This window comes from Fomitopsis serialis (assembly GCF_022376445.1).
Source record: "Fomitopsis serialis strain Sig1Antser10 chromosome Unknown B0H18scaffold_9, whole genome shotgun sequence".
In the NCBI taxonomy this organism is placed as follows: Eukaryota; Fungi; Basidiomycota; class Agaricomycetes; order Polyporales; family Fomitopsidaceae; genus Fomitopsis; species Fomitopsis serialis.
In genome coordinates, this window is record NW_025954969.1 from 52,595 (window position 1) to 78,211 (window position 25,617).

At 57.4% G+C, this 25,617-nt stretch overlaps 10 protein-coding genes across 10 annotated transcripts; 5 read left to right on the top strand and 5 right to left on the bottom strand.

Moving 5' to 3' along the window:
* The first annotated feature begins 732 nt into the window (after window positions 1–732).
* On the top strand, window positions 733–3,035 carry B0H18DRAFT_984361 (uncharacterized protein). The gene is given in 13 exon segments (XM_048044666.1): window positions 733–766; window positions 801–812; window positions 833–901; window positions 962–1,120; window positions 1,174–1,387; window positions 1,448–1,748; window positions 1,798–1,900; window positions 1,955–1,985; window positions 2,037–2,130; window positions 2,183–2,263; window positions 2,310–2,354; window positions 2,406–2,952; window positions 2,964–3,035. The coding sequence occupies 9 exon segments, from the start codon at window positions 1,021–1,023 to the stop codon at window positions 2,829–2,831; spliced, it is 1,395 nt and encodes a 464-aa protein (XP_047897504.1). The 5' UTR covers window positions 733–766; window positions 801–812; window positions 833–901; window positions 962–1,020; the 3' UTR covers window positions 2,832–2,952; window positions 2,964–3,035.
* A 244-nt stretch (window positions 3,036–3,279) lies between these two features.
* Window positions 3,280–4,536, bottom strand: B0H18DRAFT_984364 (uncharacterized protein; the record flags this gene model as incomplete). Its single annotated transcript, XM_048044667.1, has 5 exons — window positions 4,173–4,536; window positions 4,038–4,120; window positions 3,827–3,982; window positions 3,567–3,774; window positions 3,280–3,506 (listed from the first exon to the last, which is right to left on the bottom strand). Coding segments are annotated over exons 1-5 (655 nt in total), but the record flags the coding sequence as incomplete, so codon positions are not given.
* Window positions 4,537–6,706: 2,170 nt separating this feature from the next.
* Window positions 6,707–7,865, bottom strand: B0H18DRAFT_670219 (uncharacterized protein). Its single transcript, XM_048039071.1, has 2 exons — window positions 7,808–7,865; window positions 6,707–7,753 (listed from the first exon to the last, which is right to left on the bottom strand). The coding sequence occupies exons 1-2, from the start codon at window positions 7,808–7,810 to the stop codon at window positions 7,031–7,033; spliced, it is 726 nt and encodes a 241-aa protein (XP_047897506.1). The 5' UTR covers window positions 7,811–7,865; the 3' UTR covers window positions 6,707–7,030.
* A 15-nt stretch (window positions 7,866–7,880) lies between these two features.
* On the bottom strand, window positions 7,881–10,151 carry B0H18DRAFT_984370 (phosphatidylinositol-glycan biosynthesis class S protein-domain-containing protein). Its single transcript, XM_048044668.1, has 6 exons — window positions 9,681–10,151; window positions 9,344–9,627; window positions 9,122–9,295; window positions 8,984–9,073; window positions 8,558–8,934; window positions 7,881–8,495 (listed from the first exon to the last, which is right to left on the bottom strand). Exons 1-6 carry the CDS (start codon window positions 10,001–10,003, stop codon window positions 8,220–8,222), a joined length of 1,524 nt encoding a protein of 507 aa, XP_047897507.1. The 5' UTR covers window positions 10,004–10,151; the 3' UTR covers window positions 7,881–8,219.
* A 112-nt stretch (window positions 10,152–10,263) lies between these two features.
* B0H18DRAFT_1208225 (uncharacterized protein) lies at window positions 10,264–12,247 on the top strand (the record flags this gene model as incomplete). The annotated part of the gene is made up of 3 exons (XM_048036260.1): window positions 10,264–10,544; window positions 10,604–11,007; window positions 11,067–12,247. Coding segments are annotated over exons 1-3 (1,653 nt in total), but the record flags the coding sequence as incomplete, so codon positions are not given.
* A 2,187-nt stretch (window positions 12,248–14,434) lies between these two features.
* B0H18DRAFT_984374 (uncharacterized protein) lies at window positions 14,435–17,209 on the top strand. The gene is made up of 5 exons (XM_048044669.1): window positions 14,435–14,558; window positions 14,610–15,712; window positions 15,777–15,966; window positions 16,022–16,092; window positions 16,142–17,209. Coding segments are annotated over exons 1-5 (2,307 nt in total). The 5' UTR covers window positions 14,435–14,557; the 3' UTR covers window positions 17,084–17,209.
* On the bottom strand, window positions 17,210–18,165 carry B0H18DRAFT_984379 (uncharacterized protein). Its single transcript, XM_048044670.1, has 5 exons — window positions 17,938–18,165; window positions 17,776–17,871; window positions 17,637–17,691; window positions 17,535–17,575; window positions 17,210–17,466 (listed from the first exon to the last, which is right to left on the bottom strand). The coding sequence occupies exons 1-5, from the start codon at window positions 18,037–18,039 to the stop codon at window positions 17,347–17,349; spliced, it is 414 nt and encodes a 137-aa protein (XP_047897510.1). The 5' UTR covers window positions 18,040–18,165; the 3' UTR covers window positions 17,210–17,346.
* A 101-nt stretch (window positions 18,166–18,266) lies between these two features.
* Window positions 18,267–19,088, top strand: B0H18DRAFT_670319 (uncharacterized protein). The gene is made up of 3 exons (XM_048039072.1): window positions 18,267–18,506; window positions 18,569–18,665; window positions 18,725–19,088. Exons 1-3 carry the CDS (start codon window positions 18,477–18,479, stop codon window positions 18,826–18,828), a joined length of 231 nt encoding a protein of 76 aa, XP_047897511.1. The 5' UTR covers window positions 18,267–18,476; the 3' UTR covers window positions 18,829–19,088.
* A 2,938-nt stretch (window positions 19,089–22,026) lies between these two features.
* Window positions 22,027–22,485, bottom strand: B0H18DRAFT_670488 (uncharacterized protein). The gene has a single exon (XM_048039074.1). The coding sequence runs from the start codon at window positions 22,340–22,342 to the stop codon at window positions 22,058–22,060; it is 285 nt and encodes a 94-aa protein (XP_047897512.1). The 5' UTR covers window positions 22,343–22,485; the 3' UTR covers window positions 22,027–22,057.
* On the top strand, window positions 22,027–25,396 carry B0H18DRAFT_670339 (uncharacterized protein). The gene is made up of 15 exons (XM_048039073.1): window positions 22,027–22,457; window positions 22,517–22,550; window positions 22,599–22,699; window positions 22,755–23,041; window positions 23,097–23,172; window positions 23,228–23,246; window positions 23,303–23,381; window positions 23,440–23,650; window positions 23,703–24,009; window positions 24,075–24,177; window positions 24,233–24,269; window positions 24,320–24,413; window positions 24,465–24,545; window positions 24,596–24,640; window positions 24,688–25,396. The coding sequence occupies exons 1-15, from the start codon at window positions 22,381–22,383 to the stop codon at window positions 25,264–25,266; spliced, it is 2,130 nt and encodes a 709-aa protein (XP_047897513.1). The 5' UTR covers window positions 22,027–22,380; the 3' UTR covers window positions 25,267–25,396.
* The last annotated feature ends 221 nt before the right edge of the window (window positions 25,397–25,617 follow it).

The window sequence follows — 25,617 nt, forward strand, 5'->3', positions numbered from 1 at the left end:
CTATTCACATAGTATGTCTGACACGGAAAGCGAGGGGTCGAGCAGCGATCCCTACTCCTCTCGGCCACTTGCTGCGAGCAAGCCGTCAGTCATTGTTCTGTGCTGTATCTCATCTCGATTTTTGTACTGATGCATCATTTGTTCGTCGCAGAACCGGGGCATGTGCTAACTGCAAGGCATTCAAGGTATGTCCAGCACATGCTGCACGACAAGGCGACATTGATTCCTCGTAGATTCGCTGCGAGTGGATCATCGATGAGGGGATTTGTTTGAAGTGCAAGATGATTGGAGCAGACTGCGTTTCCAATGGACGCAAGAAGCACCGACCCGCCATGTGAGTGGTTTGCGTCTGCTCTAATCCTCCTCGGCTGACAGAGACTGACAACTGTGTAGGTCTCATGAACAACTAAAGAAGCGGTCGCTGGCTCAAGACGCCCATATCCAGTCGCTGCTGAACCAGCTAGATGGTCGGAAGCGGCTCTCTGAGATACGGCATTTCGTGGACGAAGCGCAGGCCGAAGCCACTGCCACCATGAGGGCAGCATCGAATAGCCTGACTTGTGAGCACCCTTCGTTGGCAGTGAGTCACTGTATTCATCCGCCCCGGCGCTTGATGCAGTCTACGTCGACGAGGATCCAGCCAGTGGCTCACGGTGCGAACCTGGTGGAGGTGAAGTCATCTCATCACGCGAGCCGTCCGCAGCAAAGGCAAGAGCGGCTGCATCGTTCTTCCTTCCGTACTACTCAGTCATAGGTCAGTGCGATTCATCGACGTGGCACGATGCAAAGGCCCGCAGTTGTTGATTCAAGACTAACTTATAGACTTTACTAAATTCACATGTCCACCAATCCTCAGATGTGGCCTCTTCGGACCCGCGGAGGTGACAGCCCTGTTCAAGCTGTGAGTAATCACTCTCAGAACTGCGTGGCAACACAACAGCTAACTTCGCTCCCGCGTCAGATACTTCGACAAACTACATGTAATGGTTTTCTCCGCTTTCAACCACTTACACGAGCTGAATGTTGACCGCCTACCCCCAGCCATCCTTCGCACTGCTAGATCCTGTATTGCACACCCCAGAATATGTCTTGTCAAGATCGTCTTTACTCTTTACGACCGGTCGGTACACCCCGTCGTCTAGGTCACGATGTTGCTGAATTCTCATGACCCAGTGCTGTACATCTCAACACGGTTGTGGACACATCGGCCCAAGCTGCACAGCCTTGCCCGGGCACATGCTGCAGAAAGTGTGAAAGCCGCCGTTACAGAGGGCGTCAGAACGATCGAGACATGTCAGGCTTTTACATTGATGCCTCTTTTCCCTGCTCCCCAGCAAAGCTACTGGAATGACTCGCGAGGTTGGATGCTCATGGGCATCGCCACTCGGTACGCTCAGTGTCCCTTTGACTCCCACACCCTCTTGGGCCCCGCTCACCGCAATCGTAGAATTGCTCAAGATCTCAAGTTGGACGAGCCACCACCTGCGGACCTTCCCGAGCGCGAGAAGCTCAACCGCCTCCGGACCTGGTTCCAGATCGTCACCGTCGACTCATCGAACGCCATCCAGAGAGGCCACGCAACAATGATCCAGAGGAACAACTTCACCGCCCAGATGATGGACATATGGTACAGGTGCTCGCCGCTCAACTTGCCGTACGACGTCTACTGCAGTGCCTGTGCGGACTTAATGTTATTTGTGTCAAACCTGTGGGGACCTATGGGACCCACGAGTATGAACTCGCAGGAGGTAAGCAGCTCCCCTCCTAGGCTTCGTTCGTTGGACTCACTTCTCACAGGATGACGAGGTCATCGAAACCGTACTCGCATATCATCACAGTGTATGCAATCGGATCGAAATGTGGCAAAATCGGATTGCTAAGCACCAGAGAGATGCCTCTGGTACGTTTCGGACAACCCGAGGTACTGTATGCCAAATGACGACTTTCTGAGCAGTCGCTGCGCATCGTGACCCCAAGTTGGCTTTGTATGTCGTGCCTATGTCTCGTAGAAGCATCTAACTTACAGCGTGCTGCAGTCTCGGACACGCCTTGCGATTGACAATTTTGGGCGTGGGCTTCCAGCATTCTGTAAAGCGCATGCTTCACCCCAATATGGAGCTGCTCAGTCTTGTTCGTCACTTCTTTCACCATCTATGTCTACCCTATGCTTACATGTGGGCAGGCGATCGATGCGGCACGCCATGTCCTGAAGCTTGACATCGAGCATATATACCCCACCGGTGCTTTGCGCTACGTGATTGAGGTATGTGGCTCGCCATGTGTGTCGACCCGGCTCTGAAGCTGTCTAGCCGCATCACATGTATGTGACGTATTCGTCAGCGTTCCTGATCAACGTAAGTACTCCTACTGTTCGTGTAAGTATCATCATAACTCACCTAGCGCAGCTACTACGCCCCTGCCTTGCTCTCCTGCTCTCCTGCTCTGTCCGTGTGGGCATCCTCCGCGAAGTCCGTTCCCTGATCGAGCTCTTCAATTCCAGAGACGTGGCAGTCGACAGGGCCCATCTCGCCGTCGTCTACGCAGCCTTTCTCGAGGCATTGTTGGACCAGATGACCGCAGGAGAAGCCCTTGCGGACGACCCCGCCGCCCATCCGTCGACACCCACCCAGAGCAACTTCCCCATGGCGCTGGTCGCCGCGTCGGAGGGCCATGGCAGCTCAAGCGGTGTCATAGACATACAGACGACGCAAGGCGCCGAGTTCACCTTCGACCGCTTTGTCGCGGACATCACCACACACCAAAAGACCGTCTATCCTGCGCCGCGCGCTGAGACTTGGCATGGATTCCCTGTGGACGAGGGTACCTGGTGAGGAGGAGGGAGTGCAGGAGGTCAGGATACAACGCGACCGATACGACAACTCAGAAGACTAAGAGGGCGCACGAGATATTCAACATATACATAGCCTTGGGTCGGCTCGGGGCCGTGCTTCGTCTGTTGCTCCATATGCATTAGTTCTCTATCTGTCGAAGTTTAATTAATTTTGGCATTAATCGAAGACAGTAGATTCGCAGTGCGGGTTCGGTACGCGTGGGGATGCCTGTTGGAGGTGCTCTCGATCGGGGTGACTGAGGACCCATGTTAGGCTGCAGGGTTTAAAGGTTCAATGCCGGCGATGGACTTTGTACTTCTCGAACACCATATGACTCCTCCAATCGCGCGGACGGCATTGGCGGTGCAGGCTTGATGTACACATGTCCACGACGTCCGGCTTTTTATGAGGATCAGATTCAGCACACGCTCGTCGCAAATGGGCAGATGCCGCGCTTTTCAGACTGATCCTCCTGGCGAAGATAAGTAAGTCCGCCTGGGGAACGAGTCTGACTCGTCAAGCCATGCATATGTTAGGACAGACATCGGTACGGCTGATACTTTCGGTGGTGTTACATATCATTTCGAAAGCGGTGCTCATGCTTTCTTCTACCAGTTGGACGCCTCCCCGCTCATATCACCATCAAACGACGCTCACAATGGCACGGTGGCTTGACTGTTCAGCATCTCGTCAGAGAACGGACTTCATCTCGACAAACTCAGGCTGGACACTCACGCGGAAGACGCGGTCTGGCCCGTATGTCCTGCAGCGCAGAGAAGGATGCGCGTCGTCGCCGGGACGTCGTGCTCGTCAGCGGTCGGTCTGGCATCGCGATAGCAAGGCAGGAGTCCAGCATCGACTGCGTCATCGTCATCAGGCCTTGGTCTGCAGCCAGGATTGGGCAGCTCTGCAACCGCCAAAGGATCGAGAGGAACTTGTATCGCTTCAAGAGGTAGATAAGCATGTCATAGTGTCGCGACGGAAAGGGCACGTACGTTGATGAGATCAGCGTTGAGAGCTTTCGGAAAAGGTATCTTGACCGGTACGAAGTATGGCTGCTCTTTGAGCCAGAGAAGAGTATCTCGCAGACTCGGTCGGGAGATCACATAAAAGTTGACATAGCAGGCTCGCATGATCACGTCTTTCTGGCCCTAGGTACCGGGGTCATGAGTATCTCGAGTCCACTATTTCGCTTGTCATACTCACCTCCGACTCGCTCGTCGGAACCCGACGTATATCCGATTCAGCAAGGGGGAGCATCGAAGTGTGGAACTGGAGACACCACGACACTAGGCACGGGAATTAGCATCGACACCTGTCCTGTATACTCAGCTCACTTACCCGCGAAAGCGAACGAAGTGAGTGGAGGTCGAAGCGTGGCGCTTGCTTTGGGTAAGAGCTCACGCCGCTTCGTCTCGTCCTCCACCAGCTCCGTTATCGCGTGCCTGGACAGCGCGGCGTTGGGGCCAGTGCAAGTCATCCTTGTGGCACGCAGGTATCCCTTCAGCATGGGAGGTATTTCGTAGCGACGTCCCCGCTTGACATGCTTCCTGACGGCTCGCGGCGTGGCGTGCTGCAGTAGGTGGGCGTACTTCAGGACATAGCGAAGGCAGGCCCATGCGTCTTTCGGTAGGCTGCAAGTGATGCGGCATCGGCGCTCAGCGCTCTGCATCCAAAGCTTGATTCGAAGGAGGATGTCGACATACCTCCCGCCAGGGTCCCTGCGAATGCCGAAGGCATCGTCCAGCACTTTGAACGCGAGCTCTCTATATTGGTGCGACACGCGCAGGAGCGCGGGAAATGGATTGGTGGACAGTCGCTCCTCTATCTCGTCATCACCTTGGATCTCGGAAGAGAACAGGAAGTATAGGTAGCAAGAGGCGACTCCGAACAAGATGTCGATCAAGAGCTCGGGAGGAAGAAGCAGAGGATATCTGGGCCGAGGGATCGGACGATGGCGTGGACAGACAAAGTAGCTGTATCGCGGGTCATTTTCAGCTAGACTCGCACTGTGGCCGACGATTTTTGCGTCTGCACCACAAACTGCTCAGCACATACTCGGGAAAGGAGGACGCGAGAGTGCTTGCCTTGCGTAACGTTTACCATTGACATCGTTTCTGAAGCGAACATGCAACTTGTGTTGACGCGATCTCGCCAGCACTAGCCTGAGCGTCGACGTCAAAGAACAATGGGTGTGAGTAGTCGATGAGCAATGTATGAGCAGTTGCCAGTACCAGGATACCTCACCTTCCGAGTCGAGGCTTGCAGGAAGAGAGGGAGAGAGAAACGGATGGATCATCTTAAGAATGGGCGACGTGGCCGCTATAAGTACATACAGCGAGGGCGAAGGACGTTCTGAAACGGCGATAACGATGAAAAAGTAGAAGCGAGCAATAAGTTCGAAAAGAGAAAGCGACGCGTGAGTTGCGAACAACCGTTTGACAGATCGGGAAGGGAACATGCCAAAAAAGGCAATTATTGATCAACAGGCGAGTGAGCATCCGTCAGTGTGGCGGACATCCGTTGAGTCGCTTTCCGGCCTTGGGCTTTGACAGTCTCGGCGCAAAGTAGGAAGCTCTGAGGCTCGCGAGCGGTGTCGTCCACAGCCGCGACCCTAGCCCGGCGGCGCTCTTCTCGGTCGGTCCACCGCATCGCCATCATCGAGCTCGTCGCAGGCACTGCGCCGGTAGGAGGAGGAGGAGGAGGAGGAGGAGGGAATTACATTTAGTCACCCCAGCTACATACTACCTACGACTAGTAGGTAAGGAAAGCCTGAGTAAGAGAAAGCCGGCGGTTTAATTGTAATAGCTAGGATTCTGCGTCCGCTTTCTCCATACCCTTCAATTCATTCGTTAATACATCTGGCAGCGCCTGACAGTGAAGGCACGATCATTGTGGTGATTGCGAGTCCCTCACTGCAGGCCTCAGCGCTCAGCCCAGAACGGATGTATCAAGCTCAAAAAATCTCGAACCTAGTAGGGTCAAACGACGTCCCCTCGTCCGTATTAGGCCCACAAACGATCAGCACAGGTAAAGCTACTAGAAAGACATACTCTTCTGCCTTGAGCTAGTAGCTCGCCAGCATCGCAATAAAGTCCACGCAGGCACAGGCGTCGATATATACCCGAGTCGACGCTTCAACATAAGGATCACGGCTCTGGAAATGATAATACATTATTCATTCAATGTAGATGATCAACGCACTGTATGTACAATCTATTCCGCCTTCGGCGCATGAACACATCCGTTAGCAATGCAGCAGCCAAGTCTCGTAGTCTATCGCAGCATGTCCTCTAGGTCGTCTTCAGGAGACGGTATGCCCGGCGTCGTTGGGTCGTCAAATTGAGCGCGCGCAATTTCTGTCCAAGGGGTCCCTCCGCGCTCCACTAGGGCGGCCGCACGGGAACCGAGAACCGCGTCGTCGAAGCTAACCACCGATTCCGCCTTGTAACGCTTCTGAGCAAAGTATTTCTCGTGCCAATCACCGTCCTGAAGGGCGACAGTCGTTAATTTTTCTTCCATTTCTTCCTCGGTCACGTTGAATACGGTGCTGCGACCAGCGACCATCGCCTCCCATTCCCCGTTCACGCCGCAGCCGTGCGGAAGGACGCAGAGCTTCTCTTCGACCGATGCGACATCCTTGAGGGCGGTCCAAACAGGAGCGTCGCGAGCGCAATACACGGTCGGCCCAGCCCACATGCATACGACTAATTTCTCCAGACGCCGAAGTTTGAGCATCTCGCGGACAAGGCCCACGGCCTCGTCGATGTCGTGTAAGGCGTTCAGCTGGATGCAGCAGTATTGCATCTTGGGGAAGAGTGCGCGAAGACCGTTCGGTGGAAGTTGCTGCCGCTGGTAATGCCACAGCGGTTCGAAGACCACGTGTGTGGCTCTCTCGAAGACCTTGGGACACGCCGAGAGCTTGGACGCCCGAGCCGGCGAGGCTGCATCCGCCAACAGCAAGACGTGCGTAGGCCTTGCCGCGCTATCCGTGAGCCACCCCTCCGATACCAAGGTCACGTCGATAGCGAGGCATACGAGTTTCCCCGCCGTCGTCAGCGAGGTCGCTACGCCCTTCGCCCCATCCCCCAAGACATCGTCCCTTGACAGCGGCGGGTTCCAAGACTTGATGTCCTCTAGGACGGTGTGCGCCCGCAAGTTACGGACGAACGACGGGATGTGAACGCCCAAGGGCTGCGTTAAGGCCTCCGCGATGGCCTCGGCTTGCCTGTCGTGCCGAATGTCGACGGTTGTCCACCGGTTGGATAGGTCAGAATCTTCTTCTGCATACAACCATCTTCTGGTCGCCGGACGCCTCTCCTTAATTGCAGTCTGCTTGATGCGTCCCTCGGAGGCGACAGAGGGGGTAGAAGCCCGCGACATGCGGCTGCGAGATCGATGTGGCTTCGTCTTCGCAGCACTAGATGTTGCCTTCGGAATCGTCCGGCGTTTCTTGGTCGTCCATCTCCGCTTGGGGGCCATGATCGTCCGAGAGAGGAGAGGGTGGTGATAGATGTAGTTGAAAGCCGTTCAAGGAGTTGGGAGTGAAGGTGTGAGAGACTGAGCGCCGAGGCAAGGAGTTGAGCGTCGCCTTTATGCTTGCGGGAGGGCGGCCGGTCTTTGAAAGGCAAGATGCGCCGTTTCCCATGGCAACGCGCGTCCTGTGGCCACAATCGGTGACCATCCTGATTTGGCTTTGGCCTTGTACTTTGCCGCATCGTGGCGCCACGATCTCGGCATGGACCAATCCGCACAGAACAATGGCTCGTATCGATCGTTTGGGATTCGTGGCCATGACCTGATAGGCTGGGATGGATTCCCGATCCATGCAATGCGTAACGAGGGGTGCGCGTCCGTGCGTCCGTGTCGTGGACGGGGTTGTCATCCGCGTCGAAGCGCGCTTCATGTGGCGGTAAAAATGTCTGTGACATCGACGAAATTACTGTCTGCATATGTACACACGAGAACTAACGCACCATATGCAAATATAGTCCGATATGCTACAAATTGAACCACCATCAGTCTCCTGCAAATAAATGACTAGTCGCTGTGGCGATCAGCCTGCACATCTTGCATCGGAAGGAGGGACGAACGCTTGTCCCTTCACACGAGTATACACAAAGTATACATCTCATCTGACAGGATGTGGGGCACCGGGGTAAATGGACGACAGGGCGTGCGAGACGTGTATTGACCTGGTATGCATATCCATGTTCGGAGAGGATACACGTATGGGCTACAATGTCCGCTGTGCAGATCTTGCCAGACTGACCTATCGTGTCCGTTGGTCTTGCCATGGCCATCATTACCTGACCATGAACGATGCGCGAACCACATGAAGAGAACGTAGAGGACCTCCCGAACCATACAGTCCAACCGTGCCACGATCTACTCCGTTTTCTGTGTCTGTTCAGGTGCTGTACGTGTTTCCCCGACCTTCGCCTTCCTCTCCTTCTTCCAAGCAAGCACCTCTCGGATGATAGAGGCCAACAGCGGGGCCGTGACAGACGCGAACAGCGGCGCGTACACCGCCCATTTGTGCTCTGCGGGGAAGTACAATAATGCGAGCATCCCTGGGTTGAAGAACGCGCGTGACGCCACGGACTGGGCCTTGCTCGCGAAGGTCAACGCCTCATTTGCGGATGACGATGCGGCCGAATATGTCTGAAGTCGACCGGTGAGCTTATGTCGACAGCGCGATACACTCAGCTGGACGCGAGACGTACTTGATCGAGAGCAGCTAGGGCACCCTGTACGTCACCCCTGACATCCTCGCCGACGGGCATGTCTTCGATCTGCGCGACTAGCCGTACGATGCTTTGCAGCGTCTCCTGTGCACTGGCGGCGTTCTCCACTGCACGTCGGCGCACAAGCGCGTCCAGCTGCCAGTCGGTCACTCCTGCGGAGCCTTGAGTTTGAGCATGGACGTGCGGCGCCAACTCTGGCACACCAAGCAAGGCTGAGAGCTGTTGGCGGAATGTCGCAAATATAGCGTCTAGCGGACGCCCAGCGAGGGTCCGGGTGACGCCGGCCGGGTTGGGATTGCAGAGTACGACGCCGCCCCATTGCGGTAGTATAAAAGCACTTGACGATGTCGGTCTGTCTGCTTCAGATGTGAACAATAGACAAGATAGCTGGGACGCATCGCATACCATCGTTGCCCAGTATGCGTAGTGGACTGTGTTTTGAAGATGGGATGAAGGCAACGAAGTGCAGCACTGGATCATTCGAAACGCTCGACGCTAAGGGGGGTTAGCGCCGGTTGATATGAGGAGGCGAAAGGCCCATACAAAATGTCCACTCCGCTGAGTTGACGAAGACGGTGAGGTCCTCAGGCGTTAATCCATACTCGTCCCCTTGCAATGCGCGAGGATCAAAGGCAAGAGGCCCGTGGTACTGCACTTGACTCTCAACCGTGAAGTTGTGCAGCACAGACAGACGCTCGAGTAAGGGTGAGACCTGCGCTAAACAACAGTTCATCGATTCGTACTCTCATGCTTAGAGAAACGTACCAGTCATGGCTCCATGCACATCCCAAGATAATGCAGCATTGCCTGAAGCAGCGTCTTCGTTCAGAAGGGTGAATGCCAATCGGTACCGTGGCGAATATGACACGACGCGCTCAGTCTGGGAGCTCCGGAGACTGGTGTAAGGAGTAAGCAACGTCGCCAATGTATCGGCAAGTTGCATCGCTGCCACGCCTGCGTGCTCAGGCGGAATCTCCATCGTAACCTTACGGCCGTCGACTGTGGGATCCCGCGTCCCTCGACGAAGAACGACCTGATAGCCATTCGCACTTAGGAGTGGTTTGAACTTGACACAGGATGGCGCACTTGCACGAAGACTCACGTTGCCGCCTCAGACGAGATTTGCACAGACAAACCATTCTGCTTGAACTCTTCGCTGCTTGCAATGTGGCGCCGTACCTCCTGCGTGAACGCATCTGTGCCGATCTCATAATCCCTGGTGTCAAGGGCAACGCGGATGGGAAACGCGAGCTCTCTTCCCGCCTGCGCAGTGACGCGTGACACAGGCAGAGCTTGCCGTTCAATACTGGTTGTATTCCACCAGAGAGGCAAAGCGAGGATAATGACGAGGAAGTACGATGCGATGATACTTCTGCGCGTCAAGGGCGATTCGAATGCGAGAGCGGACTTGGATGCAGCATCCATGGCGAAGTGCGCCTGTGTCGAATGAATTCCTGCGTTTGTGGGTGCGTTGTATAGATCTAGATCCCTTCGTTGTAAAGCATGGATCCAGCGATTTCTCGACAGGTTCTGTCAACGAAGAACAGTCATGAAGGTGAGGAGCGGTGAGTAGCGGTGGCTGAGCTATCCTGATGCGGCTCTCACGGGCTGTGCCGGTGACATTCGGGCGGAGATTCAACGGATGGCACCAAGTCCAATTGCGGAAGGCGACAGCTTGCAGGCAAACCTCTCAACCCAAGACCAACTCATCGAAACTACTCACATTCGTTACAGATACTGCCTCACGGCGGGGGAAACTTAACTTACTCTCGTGTTCTCTTCATGCTATACTGCCGCTGACGGCTCGACTTTGGCTCGACTTGCCATCGGTACCTTCTTCGTGCACCTGCTTCCCGCCCGGCACGTTTGTACAGGCGTCTGATCGCTACTGTGGGTCATGTCTCCGACGAACCAACGACGGCGCCGTCGCGGCGGCGGAAAAAACAACGGGCCACCTCCGTACAATGTCAGCGAGCATGTTTGTGGAAGTTGTTGCACTAGAAACTTACATTGATATACCCCTAGCGACCACCAATCCATGACGGCAGGTATGGACCCTCGCCCGGCCCGCCGACCGCGTATCCTGGCCACGATATCTATAATCCTGGTATTGGAGGCGCGCCGTATGCAGCCGACTATTCTAATGACTATGGTTCTCAATCAGAGTTATGGCGTTCCGAAGCTTCGTTCTATCCTAGACCTCCTTCTCCGGATCCGTATGGCTATCAGCCAGGTCCGTCTACAGGTGGCTGGGCGCCGCAGAGCTGGGATCACCCTACACCTCCCCAGTGGCCTGACAGAGCTGAACCAAGTCCTCGTTTTGATGGTGATCCATGGACCTATGACCGTCCAGATGCTATGACCATGGCGCAACCTATGTTCGAGCCGAACGATTCTTGGAAGCAGCATCATATAGGTCCGCCAAATACGCAAGTATCTTCATTATGCGTATGAGGGTTCAAGTGCATTGCTTATAATATGGCACCAGATCACGGAACGATGTGGCTCCTGAGCCGTATTCACCAACAAGACGTCTTCCGCCCCGGTTTGCCAGGGATCACTATTCTCCTCCTCGACCACTGGCCAGCGATCACTACACAGTTCCTACACCTGGCCCTCCTCCATTTGACCAGTATCCTTCAGGTCCCGGACTAGTTGGCCAACCACCACCAACGGATCACTACTTCCCAGGACCAAGCCTAAATGCGCCTCCACCTCCAGGTGATCATTATCCACCCGGAACAAATGGGCTCCCTTACCCTGGGGATCATTACTCTCCGGGACCTAGTATGAGCGCACCTCCATTTTCTGGTGATCATTACTCTCCCCCTGGCCTGAGCGGCCCCCCTCCCTTTTCTGGTGATCATTACTCACCTGGACGTAGTCTGAACGCTCCTGGATACTCCGGAGATCGTTATAGGCCAGAGACACCTCCCATATACCCGTATATGAACCCTGGCACAGACAGCTACCGTCCTCGGTACGACGATATCCCAGAGCCCAGGGCGGCTCACCCGCCGAATCCCCGTGTCCATCCCAGATGGCGACTTCCTTCTCCAGAGCGTGCACCGTCAATACGAGGTAGGGCGTCTCCCGAAAGCCCCAACGCCACGAAGCGGGTCTGGGAACCCCGGAGGACGCCACCGCGCGAACTGAACAGCGTAGACCGTCTGTCGCCAACGCGATGGTCACCATCTGACCCTCGCCGAGAGCCGAGACGGATCCCCAGCCGTGGACGGTCCCTCACTCGCAGCCCTAGCCCAAGTCGCGGCCGGAGTCCTTTGTATAGCCCTCGCGCCAGTCGGAGCCCCGTCCGCCGGCAGACTCGTAGCCCTAGTCGCAACCGAAGCCCGCTCTACAGCCCTCGCGCCTCACGAAGTCCCATTCGCGGTCGCACTCGCAGTCCTATAGCTCTGAGGTCACCAGTTGGCAGAAAAAGACGTCTCAGAAGTCCGACTCTCAGCTACAGTCCCAGACGATCGAGATCTCGAAGCCCTCTACCACCGCGGATCGCTCGCCGTTACAGCCGCCGTTCATATACTCGCAGTCCATCGAGTTCCTATGACAGCTATCGAGCTAGCCGTGCTCGTCGCAGTCGTGGTCGCCGAAGGTCAGAAAGCCGCGAGTCTGTCGTTGACAGTCGGAGCAAAGCACGCAGCCGTAGCCGCGGTAGGTCGCGCAGCAGAGCTTCTACTCTATACTCTCCGACAACTACTCGCTTGTACTCGCCTATCTTGACTCGAAGACGAGTCTCTCCTGCACGCGGGAGAGGTCGTTCCGGTGGGCCGACCAGCAGACGCGCTAAGCCTTCTGGTGCTGCTCGGCGAGCGCGCCCTTCATCACCGTCGCGGAAGCCACCTTCCAGCAAGAGAACGAGCTCCACAGAGTCTACGGGATCGATCTATGGTCCGGAGATCCCCCCAGAACTTCGTGTGAAGAAGATAGACGCTGTAGCTGTGGCTCAGGGGAGCAGGGCTTCTTCTCTGTCCTCGTACAAGTCGGACGGCGCTACGTCAACGTTGCAGGGTGGCTCCATCCCTGGTCTGTCGAATGTTGGGAATACAGTACCTGCTGTCGGTTTGCAGTCGACTCAAGAGCCGCACGTTTCCTCATCTCAAGGTGCACAAGGCGCATCACAAGAAACAGATCCTCTTCACCAAGGTAGCCTTATGGATCATTCATTTTCCGACACGACTGACTGTGTTTTAGCTCCTGCTACGAACGACGAACTACGTGCCGCTGTTGCAAAGCTCGTCAGCGAGCGTCCGGTATCTATCGTCCTAGATACCGCAGACAAGCCGAACGAGGAGTCTCTGCGTCCTTCATTGAACGTCAATGGTATCTCGAGGCCCCCCAGCGTGCAGATCCCTCCTCTCGATCGTGATGCGTTACAAAGGAAAGCGGAGCGTGAGGAGGGCGAGTCTGACATGGATATGTCCTTGCCAGCAACCCCCACTGACGAAGTAGCGGAACCTGTCGAAGCCCCTGTGCCAGAAGTTTCGAGCGTGGTAGAGCCGAGAAGCGTACCGAGCACAGATATGTAAGTTGCCTCATTTTATCGGGCTAGGTGGAGTACTGAATTCGTTCTGGCGTCATACAGTGACACTGCCGAAGAATCGGACATGGATATGGAAATGGAAATGGACGTGGACATGGACATGTCCGCGCCTCCTTCGCCTATCATACAACCTAGCTCTGCTCTGGTGGACCAAAAGGAAGAATCCGCAGTCCAGCGTGAAGACGATTTCGTGATGCCTAGCTTGAACACTGCCACGGAGCGGACTGTCGAAGCATCGCAATCCGCTTCCGTTGGTCCAGACATTCCCTCCGGACTGTCGCCGGTTCCTGGCGACCACTCTGCAGACACTGCTCTGGCTTCTGCTTCTAGCGATGATTCTGTCATCCCTGGGCTGAGTTTTGGTCAGGAGGATGTGCCTGCTGCTACTCCCTCGAACGACGCACCGATGCTCAAGGACAGTTCTGTGGATGACAAAGCAGACGACCTCGCGATCCCTGGGCTGACGATTGTGCCTCCTGTCGTCGCACAGAATGACGAACCATCAGAGACAGTTGAGACACGCGCATCGGGAGATGTTGTGCAGGCCCGTGAACCGTCCATGCAGATTCCAGTAGAGGAGGACGAGTGCGATATGGACATGTCTCCGCCTCCGTCGCCGGGGCCCACGCCTCAATCGCCTAGACTGGATGACATTAGCTCAGTCGGCTCCTTACAGCCTGAACCCGATGCTGTGCCGGTCCTATCTATAGGAGAGCCATTAGCAGGCCAGATTTCACCCGCACCTGCTATCGAGGAACCTTCAGAGGCGCACGAAGAATCTTCGCCCGTCGCAGATGAAGCCTCAACTGCTTCAGCACGCACGTCGCCTGTTGCAGTACAAGCCTCCCTTCCGACCGAGGTACCTGCCGTCCCAGACCAAGCTCCCGTCGCAGTCTCGTCCAATTCTACTGAGACAATTCTTCCGACCGAGGCATCTCCTTCCCCTTCTTCGTCAAATGATGCGCCGCAAGAGGAGTCGCCTGCCTCACGAGATCGCTCGCCCATGATGGTAGAGTCCTTACTTGGTTTGACTGAACCGCCTCCCGCAGCAGAGTCGTCTGTCGTAGCGGACGATTCGCACCTAGTTGAAGCTTCGCCGACGGCTGTCGAGTCATCGCCTACCAGCCCAATAACCGAGAAAGTGGTCCCATCAGAACGAGAGGAGGTAACTTCGCAGGATGCCAAGCAAGCTGCACCCGTAGAGGTGACGCCAGATAGGCCGTCTGATGTCGAGGCCGAGGATGCTGTCCAGGTATGTCAACAATTGTTGTTGCGACTCCATGCTGACAAGAGGAAAGGAGCGACCAGCCGTCCCTGCCGAGTTTCCCGTCTCGCAGAAAGTCGCAGAGGTTCGCACTGGTAGAGGAAAGAAGGCCGCAACTTCTGGATCTCATCATGGCGAGCCGGCTCGACAAGCACCGAGTGAGAGCCCTACTCCAGAAGTTGACCCACTCACAGAAGGTCTCCGTGTAGTGGTCAGGGCCAGGTTGCGCTACGATCGGCAGACAAAGGCAGAACGCGTTGCTCCAGTGCTTATGGCTAACATGACCATAGCGGAGCCTCACGATCGTCATGATCCTTCTGCAGATAGGCTCTGTGCGGAAGTCTTACAAGGCAAGCGCAAGCGCGAGAGAGAAGATAGCTTCGTCCGTGTGCGACCGTCGCTGCAGGTCCTCTTTGCTCAGCGACAAGCTTCGCTAACAGAGAAGGTGAAAAAGTTACGGGAGGACTACTTGACACTGCACGACCGCTGGATGGCGCACTGCGGCAAGCTAGACGAGGTTGCGAAGGCTGCCGCACTCGAAGAAGCTGCTGCCACTGCAGGTAGAACCACTCGACGCTCCGCTGCCCTGGGAGATGCCGTACGGACGGACCTGGAGATGGAGCAGATCATCGCGAGCTTGGGCAACGAAGAGCTCACTGATGCCGATCACCTTTCTTCGCGGAACGCAGCAACGATCCCAGACATGATCTCGGTGACGAAGGGGTCGGTCGACTACCGCTACGACGATACTAATAATGTCGTCGAGGATCTAGTCAACTTTTACACGCCAAACACATGTCTCGAGGACTGGACTGAAGAAGAGAAGGAGATCTTCCTCGAGAAGTATATGCTCTACCCCAAGCAATTCGGCATCATCGCCGACTTTCTTCCCAACAAGACCACGGCGGAATGCGTTACTTATTACTATTTGCACAAGAAGACGCTTATCGACTTCCGGAAGGTCCTCGCACGAACTACGGCTGGCAAGCGGAAACGCGGGGGCGGACGCGGGGGCAAGAAGAAGGGCAATGCGTTGTTGGAAGACATCCGGAAGCACGATGCTGAAGTCTCGCGGAACTCCACTGCGAGCGGTTCTACAACTCGTCGGAGACGAGGAGCTCAGACGGCTGAGAACGGAGAGCCCGTGCCTCGCCGCGCCTCAACGCGGAAGAGTGCTATTCAAGCTGAGAACTCGCCCGGGACCACGCCAACACCCGATCCCGATCCTGAGCCACGCAAAAGACGGCGTACAGCGAAACCTACTGCGCGTGCTGCGGCAGCGGCAGAGCAAGAGGTGGACGAGGACGCTACGGTATGAAATTAGTCCGGATCTACCAATGCCGTCAACAGCTGTTCTAACGGGCAATTGCTTTCAGGAGGCGGAACCGAAGCCAGCCAAACGAACTCGTCGTTCACGTAAGATCAAGTCGGCGGAGACGGTTGAATCGCCAGTCATGTCAGAAGCGCCCCTTTTGTTCAACGAGACACGGTTCATAGACCAGACAGAACTGACAGCTCGGAAGAGGACACCGACGGGTAGTTCCCCGTGGACGGAGGAAGACAAAGGTGAGATTGTAAATGTGGACGTGGTGCCCACTGGGCACTGACGAAGACAACGCAGAACTATTCGTTAAATTGTTGGCACATCATGGCGACGACTTCAAGCGGATATCTGCGTCGATGCCCAACAAGGTGTGTATAGCTATATTAGTAGAGGTTGCCGTTGACTCATTGCATGCAGACTGCCATCCAATTGAGCGCATACTACAAGGCGAATAATGCAGAGCTCAAACTCGGAAAAGTGGCAGCCCAGGGTCGAAGGCGGTCTCCGTCACTTGAGCCCCCAGCCTCTGACGGTTACAGGGAGATGTCACTCCCAGGTTCGGGCGTCATCACACCGAGCACGAGGGCGTCAACTCCGAGCGTCGTCCAAAATTCCACGTCGTCCGCGAACTTCGAGGCACAATTCAGGCTTGATGATCCGTCCGCGGTGTACAAGTCAAAGCTCCGAGCATCCGCTCCCAACAGTGCAGATACAGAGCAGAGGCCAATAAGCCGTCCTGGCTCGAGCCTCGCTGCTCCTTCCTCCGCTTCTTCAGGGAACCTGCAGTTCCGCCCTACGTCCTTGGAGACGATGCGAGCGCAGTATGGCACGTCATCCGATGCCCTGCCACGGCACTTTCCCCTCCAATCCCGTCCCTCGCCCTTCGCATCCGTTATTCCACCCCCGCTCACCATGAATGGCTCGCCTTTCGTCGACACCGGGCGACCGATCCGCCCTGCGCCCCGGACGGCTGGACCCGGGTCGAGCTCAGGTTCGGGCTCGGGCTCAGGCTCAGGGCCGCTGACGATGACCTTCCCGTCGAGCTTCGCGTATTCGAACCTGTCGCCGTCGCACTTCTCCGGAGAACAGCGCCTGCCGCCGCGCGGATACACGATGCGCGGCGCGAGCCCGGGGAGCGCGCCCGCGAGCGCGACGATGATGTTCGAGGCGTCGGTGTTTGCGCCGCCAGGCCCGGTGCCGATGATCAGGGTGGCGTCGCCGTTCACGTTCCGCGCAGATGCGGCGGGCGTCGAAGAGTCCCCGGTGATGCCGGCGACGCTGCAGACGACGGAGGACTTGGTGGCGTATTTGGAGCACCGGTCGAGGTTTGCGGAGCCGAGGGAGTCGGATTTCATGTGAGGCGGCGGTGGGTGAGGTTGCTCGGTCTCGTGGATCTTGTGTCTTGGCCTGCAGTCGGTTTGGGTTGGCTGCTTTGACACTGTTTATGTTTTGGAAGGTTTGCTTAATGTGTTGGTGAGATGGTCACTGGTAGCGTATATGCACCCCCTTGTTCTGCACTGTTGTGTTCGTATTCTACATGGCGAGATAGTACATAATACATGTTCCGTTGTTGTCGACTCCGAAGGCTTCATTGCGGGATTTCCGGGGGATGCGGCTGAACGCTATCGGCGCCCCTCCACCATGATGATGTGGTAACCGAAGTTCGTCTTCACGAGCGGCGAGAGGAGCGGTTTGTCGACCGTGGACGGCTGCAATGCGAAGGCCGCGTCCTGGAACGAGCCCTTCGTTGATGGACGTGGATACTCAGATGTGTGGTATAAGGATGGGTGCATGTGCAGGGGAAACGTACCACCATGGATCCCCTCGTCATCCAGCCGAGACTGCCACCAGCTACAGCGTCGCGAGCGCCGCGTACACAAGGGGTTCTGGGAGAAGGAGTGAGTGAACGTACCTTTCGCCTTGTCCTCGGAGTATTCTTGCGCGACCTTGTCGAATCGCTGGCCCTCCTGGCGATCGCACAGACAAGCGAATCAGTATCGGTAGAATCGCAAGGGGGACTAAGACGTGGAGAGGAAGGACGAGAGACACACCTGGATCTTCTGCAGTGCCTCCGACGCTTTGGAGTGCTTCTCGCAGAGGATGTGCCGCACGTTGACGGCGGTCGCGGGCTTCAAGCCGCCCTTTCCCTGCGGATTCGTTGCCGTTCCACGTTCAGTAGCGATCTCTCGCAACACTATGCGGATCGCACGTACCTTGCCCTTGTCGTCTGCATCCTCCGAGCCCTTCGATGCGCCTTTACTGCCCTTCTTGTTGTCCGCCGGTTTCTTCTCTGCTGCTGCACCCTTCTTGGCCATAGCTCGTGGTCGCTCTAGTAGGAATGAAGTAAATAGATGCTGATAGGAAACCCAGGGAGTCTGAAGGTGTCCTAGTAGAGCGGCGTACGCGCCTCCCACACCGCCACAAGCGCGGTGAGCTTGTCCCCGCCCTTTTCCCCTTTTGGTAGGGCAGCGCCGCGTTTCCGCATGGTCACGTGCATGGCGTGTCGCGTGGGCTTCGCTCCGCCACCTGCCGAACTCGGACTGTTTATGACGGCGTGTGGCTCGGCCTGGCCGTGATATTGCAACTCGACTGCCCGTACGACGACAAACTCTTCCTCAACGCCCATCTACACCTATTGTTACACGAACTTCACGCCCATAGGTCTCGTTACACGTGAAGCGGAACAGCGAGCTTGACCACCCGTACCCGTACTTTGTTTCCAGACAACTTCAGTTGAAGACGTGACGTCACAATGAGTTCGCGAGCTCGCAGCAAGCCCTTGGTACGTCGGTTTTCCACAGGCTGAAACGCACACATCGCTCATTTGGGCATCCAACCGTGCAGGCTATTGCGGTCGTCGTCGGCTCAGTCGCGACACTAGGCTACATGTACGTCGCGGGCACGCAGATGAAGAGGGAGGAAGGACAGTCGTCCATCTACAGTGCGTCTGCTCTTCGTGGCATCTCGAAATCTTGCTGACTAGAACTACGCGTGCTGCAGAGGAGAGCAAGGGGGCTAGCAGTCTTGGCAGCAGCGACTCGAACGACTCGCGGCTCGGCTCTGCGGGTGTTCGCGCGGCCGTGCAAGGGGACAGGAAGTCGTGACCCCCTTCAATGCGACCAAACACAACTCGAGGCACATGCAAGCTCAAGGGCGTGCATATGGGCACTCTGTACTACTAGCACGAACATACCGACCCCACCGGCTCGGTATTTTCTGACGAACGCAATGTCATTCGTCCCCATGTCGTCCCCCTTGCGCTCCTGCTCAATCCCCGGTCCTCGCAGCGGTTTGGGCCCTCGAATTGGCTTAGCACAGCTGATAGGTCTCAGAATGACTACGAGGCTGGTCAGCGACTCGGCCCCTTTCGGCGTATGCTAGTATGGGTGGGCTGACTCGTCACTTGAACAAGGGTGGAGCGTCTTACCTGTTTGACGTTCGTGAATTGCCGTACCCGTGGCTCTGTGACGCGGCAATCCGGACTTCTCGCCAGAAACATCCATATGGTTTTGGGGCTTTGGCTATGGTGTGGTCCGGCTTGGGTCAAGCGGTGCTACGTCCGGCGAACAAACTCCAACAGACAAAGTATCCGCGCGACGAGGCCGCCGCGCAGCCGTAGGCCATACGCGCAGCGACAAACGAAACAGTCAGACGCGACCCGAGCGAGAAGGACGGTGGTCCTCCATGATGAGATGGGCATCCAACAAAGAGAAGTCTGACCGGGGCGATTTCGCCCCCGGACCCCGTTTCTGTGTTGAGGTCTGCACTGGGAGGTCTGGGCTGTGGGCGATCGGCGGCCATGGACGATGGTCGTGCTGTGGCGAGGAGTCGTGGGTCGCGTGGGCACACTTGGTTGCGACTCGTGGGTTGCGAGGCTTCCCACTGGCACAGAACGGACATGGGGAGGACGGCGGAGGAGGTTCCTCGTCATACGCGGTGTGCGTACTTAGAGTTCGTTTCACGTTCACGTTGCGCTGACCGACGAGATCGACAGCCGCCTCTGCCCCCTCAGCTCAGTCAGTGAGTCAGCCACCTGCCGGGGACAAAGCCAGATACGGTCAGAATGCATACCAGAAACGATGTGACTAACTTGACTTGCGGCTAGCGTACACGCGCAAAACAGGGGGTGAATGTAGTCCGGAGCCATGGTGCGCCGCCATTCAATTGGAACTGTGTCGGGCAGTATCACGCCTTTGTTGTTTCCGCGTACGACCAGTGGCAGTGTCGCCGAGATAGCGGTACGCGTCTGTGTGCTTTCCCTCCTCTCTTTTCGGGGTCAATGGAACCTCCCGCCAGCTTACGGTCGCCGGTTTCGCGATCCTTCTGCGCAGTCAAGTCGCGTCGCATTCGTGACCGATGTCTATCTAGCATTTTGTTCCCCTGTCTTTTTTTTTTTTTTTGAATCCCTTTATTGTCCGCGAGGGCCGAGCCCTATGTAGACAAAACTCTAACTCTAAAGATAAGTACGCGTGTGCTCTGTTAGGATCAGGCTGAGCATAAGCTTCCCCTGTCTTGATGAGTCGATGTTCTGTACCGCCGTCATTCCCGCGGAGGTTAGGCGCGGCCTCCTAAGCGGCTCGCTTTTGTCAAGCCAGCGGTCTTCATGGCCCGCAGTGGGCCATTGGAATCGTGTTTGGAGAGGCGATTGGCCCCGTTGCGAGCCTGAGGCGTCGCCGCCGGCTTGTACGTACGCCATGCGCTCCTCCGCTACGAATCTGCGACATTGACGGGTCTCTGCATTGTCTCTTGCAGAATCAAGTCGTTCACCGGTTCTCGGAACCACGCAGATCGCGGTGCGGCGGTGCACCGCGCACTAGTCGCTGATCGTCCGCATACGCGCAGCCAGAGCCAGACGGCTGTCGGCGAGTGTCCGAGCGAACCCCGAACGAGCTGGCGGTGCTGCTGTGGCGGATCCGGCGTCTCAGTGTTCCGGCGGACGAACGAGCGAGGAGAGGTGACGACGTGCGTCAGAGATCTGGAAGGATGGTGTTCCTGGCGCGATGCGAACGACGAGCCTGTGTGCTGCGAGGCACTAGTAGTAACTGACTGGTGTTTATCCGACTCCGGGACCAGCATCGCGATTTGCTATGCTGTGTGTATTGACATCCCCGTCTAGTCTCCGTTGCAGACCATAGTTGCCGACAAGCGTCCTCCCCGTCACATCAGTACGCCAAGTCGTCGCCGATGACCACGCACCGTGTATCGCGGATTTGGGCCGTATCTGGCAGTAGGTTTGTGCCGGGGCAGCCTGCACGACTTTCCGCTGCCCAACAAATCTCGCAACAACAACGTCGACAAAGTTGTTGACGCGTAGGCGTAGGACTGTAAGCTACATTGAACTTCATACGATCAACATTGGAAAGCAGTCATGGCGCACGTGGAATAACAGGGAATAACCTTCACGGCGGCGTTGTGAGTAACACGATCCTGTCAGATCCTGTCACGGAATCGGCGATCGCGATCGCGCCACTGACGGGGATCTTGATTCATGTGGCGACACGGGGGAGGCGCGCACAGCGGCGGCAGTGGCTGCCATGGATGACGGCCTGCAAGTCCACCGAGCCCCGGGCCTGGCCTCCGAGATCCGTCCTGCTAAGCGCGACGCGGGGCCATCGCCTGTCGAGGCCGCCGCGAAGATTGTTAAAAAACGAGACAAGTTGCAGCACGGCCTCTGGGCATCATCATTGCACACGTTTCCTTTTTTTGGTTCCCTTTATTGTCCGCGAGGGCCGGGCCTTATGTAGACAATGATCTGGCACTACAAGGAGGTACGTGTAAGTGGCCTGTCGGAGTCAGGCTGAGCATGCGCTCGTCGCCGGAGCGAGAGCGTCATGCACACGTTCAATGACCGGCGTGTCGCGCTTGTCGTGGGGAGGCCGGATGTACATACAGCAGAGAGGCCGGAATGTGCTCCGGGAATGCCGGTGCAAAGACTTCCGGAGGGAATCCGTGCTTCGCGGATTGCGTTCACTTGCAATGGCTGTGCTGCGATGGCACATCACTGCAAGCAGCTGCAAGCCCACGCGAAGCTGCGCTTCCCAGACGCCTCTGCGGCCTGAATCTGACTGTCACGCGCCTATACCACCCACACGACGTTCCGCGGAGCATGTCCCAAGGGAAGCGACCAGAGGTGCGTACTGCGCCAGACTGATCGCGGACACTAACAGAGTCTGCAGTGCGTGAGACACACACTCCAGACGCGGACGGGGTGCGGCGAGCGTGGAAGGGCCGCCGGTGCTGCGAAATGGGGCAAGCTTGAGGCGGGAAGGCGCCCGTCGGCGGACGATGACTTAGCGGCGTCGGCGACTTATTGTCTCGGCGGATGAATGGGTTTCAGATCGCGGACCCTCCGCCGGGCGCCTGTGCTGTCGAGCGGTCAAGACAGAAGACGCGACGAGGAGGACGCCTGCTAGTTCTGAGTCCGACAAAATCTCCTCGCTGGGCGGGCTGCACATCCTCGCTACGCTGCCTGCTGCCCCCGTTGGCCACTCCATCATTATCTCCGCGAATCGGAATAGGGCTTGTCTGGCTTTCCCCGAGAAGCACGGGCCGATCTAGATCACATACGCTCACCACCCAGCGCGCGCGAACATAAAGCCACCCATCCAAACTGCACATCTACATACGCAACACCGACACACCCCAGCACCGCTCTCATGTCAAACAACGAGAGTGACAGCAGCACCAGCCAGGCTTCGGGCTCGAAGACGAAACCCCGGGCCCCTGCGAGACCGTAAGTGCCGGTCGTGGTCAGATTGACTCAACTCTCACTCTTTCGCCACTCCCCCACAGTCGCGGTGCCTGCATGCACTGCAAATCGCTCAAGGTCCGCCATAAGTTCGGTGGCCACAGTCCTTCACTTGACATGTCTTAGATCCGCTGCGACATCATTCCAGACGAAGATATCTGCGTCCGATGCAAAGCCAACGACTTTGACTGTGTCTCCTACGGCCGCAAGAAGCGGCGTCCAGCACCGTCAGTTTCCCTCCCGTTCCACGTACAGCAACACTAACCCGTTCGCTCAACACAGAGCACACGAAGAGCTGCAACAACGCGCGTGCTCGCAAGATGTCCAGATACAGGCACTCCTCCGCAAGCTCGACGAGATAAAGTCGCTCACCAAGATCCGCTATTGGATCGCGCAGGCGCAGCAGGAGACGGAGGCTCTCCAGACAGGGGCGCGAGGGTGTCTGTCTCCGAAAGTGAGTGGGTGGGTGGCGAGTGGGGACTGCGAGCCCAAGGTGAACGGGTGGGTGCCGCGCGCAGAGAAGGACATACCCATGAGCGTACCGAGGCCGTTGACCCCTGTGCCGTCGGGTGAGTAGTGGCTCCTCCCGAGGGAGAAACGACGCTGACGGCGAGCGTTTGGTAGCCACAAATCCGAAGTGGCCACCCATCCTGAGGTGTGGGCTGTTTGGCCCGCAAGAGGTCACAGACCTGTTCAAACTGTGAGTCGTGGCTTCTTACTGGACGGCGTGTACCTGATCAGTGCTACCCGACTAGGTTCTACTGCAAGCTCCATGTACGTGTCGCGTGTTGGACGAAGCGTCAAGTGTACTAATGCTCTCCCTCCGACAGCCATCCTTCACTGTCCTGGATCCCGCCCTCCATACGCCCCAATACCTCATCTCCACATCCACCCTTCTCTTCACCAAAGGTGCGCGTTCTCGTCGTATCTGCCGCCCAGCCCGCTTATCCTTTCCTGTCTCCGCCAGTACTCTCCATCACCTCCCGCTATTGGACGCACCGCCCAAAGCTCCACCAGCTCGCAGCGACGTACGCACATGAAGCAGCGACGGAGGCCATCCGCGAAGGCCACTACACCATCGAGACCTGCCAAGCGTTCACCCTCTCCACCGGCTTCCCCGCGCCCCGCCAGCGCTTCTCAGAACACCGCGCATGGCTGCTAACGGGGATATCCATCCAGTGCGCCTGCCCGCCTCTCAGCTCCCCGCTGCCGTACTGACTCGCCCCGCAGGATCCTGCAGGCCCTGAAGCTGAACGCGCCCCCGCCGGCGGACCTCCCCGAGCGCGAGCGGCTGAACCGCATCCGGACGTGGTTCCAGGTGGTGTGCATCGACGCGTCGTCGTCCGTGCAGCAGGGCAAGGCGCCGGTGCTGCAGGGCTCGGACTACGTCGCGCGCGCGCTCCCGGCGTGGTACCGCTGCTCGCCGCTGAACTCGCCGTACGACGTGTACCTGTGCGCGTTCACGGACCTCGCGCTCCTCGTCGCGAAGCTCTGGAAGGCGATCGGCGCGGACAGCTGCGACCCGGATCTCGTCCAGGTGAGTCGGCGGCCGCGTGCGCGTGCGTTCGGGGCGGGTGCTGATGACGGTGTGTGGTTGTGGAGGACGTCGATGTGATCGCGACCGTGCTGGAGTACCACCAGAGGATCGTCGTGAAGTTTGCGGAGTGGAGGGAGAGGGAGGCGGAGCGCTCGCAGGATCCGTCGGGTGCGTCTTCCTGCGCCTTCGCCGCGACGCGCGCGACTGACTGGTGCCCGTGCAGCTACTGCGCAGCCTCAGCATGAAATGCGGTTGAAACTGTGAGTAGCGGGTGGTGCGGATGCGCTGGGAAGCTGACGGGATGTTGCAGGATCGCGAACGCGATGAAGCTCATCGTCCTCGGCGCTGGCTTCCACTATTCTGTCAGGCACGGGCAGGAGCCCCATCCTGAGATCCTGCGCCTGGTGAGTATGCTGTGCACTGCGCCCGTAGCACGAAGCTCATCTTTTGTCTAGTCAATCGAGACCGCGCTGACGTGTGTGCGCGTACACATCGAAGAACTGTATCCCGCGGGTGTCCTCGGGACCCTCATCGAGGTGAGGCTCCCGCACCTGCAGCGAAGGCCCCGTCTAACAACGTAACGTAGCCGCACTTCCTCTACGTGACATACGCCGCAGCCTTCCTCGTCAACGTGTGTAGCTCGCCTCTTCGTCTAGCGCCCTGACGAACTTACCCCAGCTTGCCCAGCTCCTCAAGGCAAACTACACCCCCCTGCTCGACCCCGTAACTCGTACAACCATCCTCAAGGAAGTGCGCGCGCTCATCGGGGTCTATCTCTCCAAGGATGTCGCGCTCGACCGCGCGCACCCGCCCGCCGTCTACGGGCGCTTCCTCGCCGCGCACCTCGACCGCATTGTCGACGGGCAGGAGCTCGCGCGCACGCCGCAGCTGGGGCCCGAGGACATCCCGCTCCCGCCGGACATGTGGGACCTCCCCGGGATGCCGCTCGAGCTGGGCGGCGGCGCGCAGCACCCGATGCCCCTCGTGGACGGCGGCGCGGGCGGCGACCTCTGGCAGGGCGCGGACTTCTGCTTCGAGAACTTCGTGACGGACGTGAACGCGCTGGGCCCTGTGCCGGAGGCGTGCGGCGAGCCGGGCGGGCTTGGGCTTGGGCTCGTGCCGGCGCTGGCGGGGAACCCGCTCGACGAGCAGACGTGGTGGGCCTCCTCCGCCCCGTGCCCGCCCCTGTTCGACCAGTCCGCGCTCGACTTGGCGACGTTTGCGATGGACGAGGCGTATTTGCAGATGGGGTGGTGATGCGGATGTGCTGTGTGGAACTTACTCGCGTGTATTTGTTAATGTGTAGCATACTAATCTTCGTTGTCGTCGGGCTCGCTGTATTACGCTACTCCATCCCGAGTCTATAGCCATAATATTGCCTGAAACAGCGCTGGGGCTGATTAGCTCGTGCCAGTCATAGAAGTCCGAATAATTAGTACGTACCCCACTCTCATAAGTATATCGTCGGTTGATCGTCGGTATCGATTTGGTCGTTCAAGCTCTCTAGGACTCGCCTCACTGTACTCATGTACGTACGCAAAGCAGCCTTGCCTAAATGGCAATTCGATAGTTGCGTCTGCCGCCCATAGCGTCGCCCGCACGATTGGA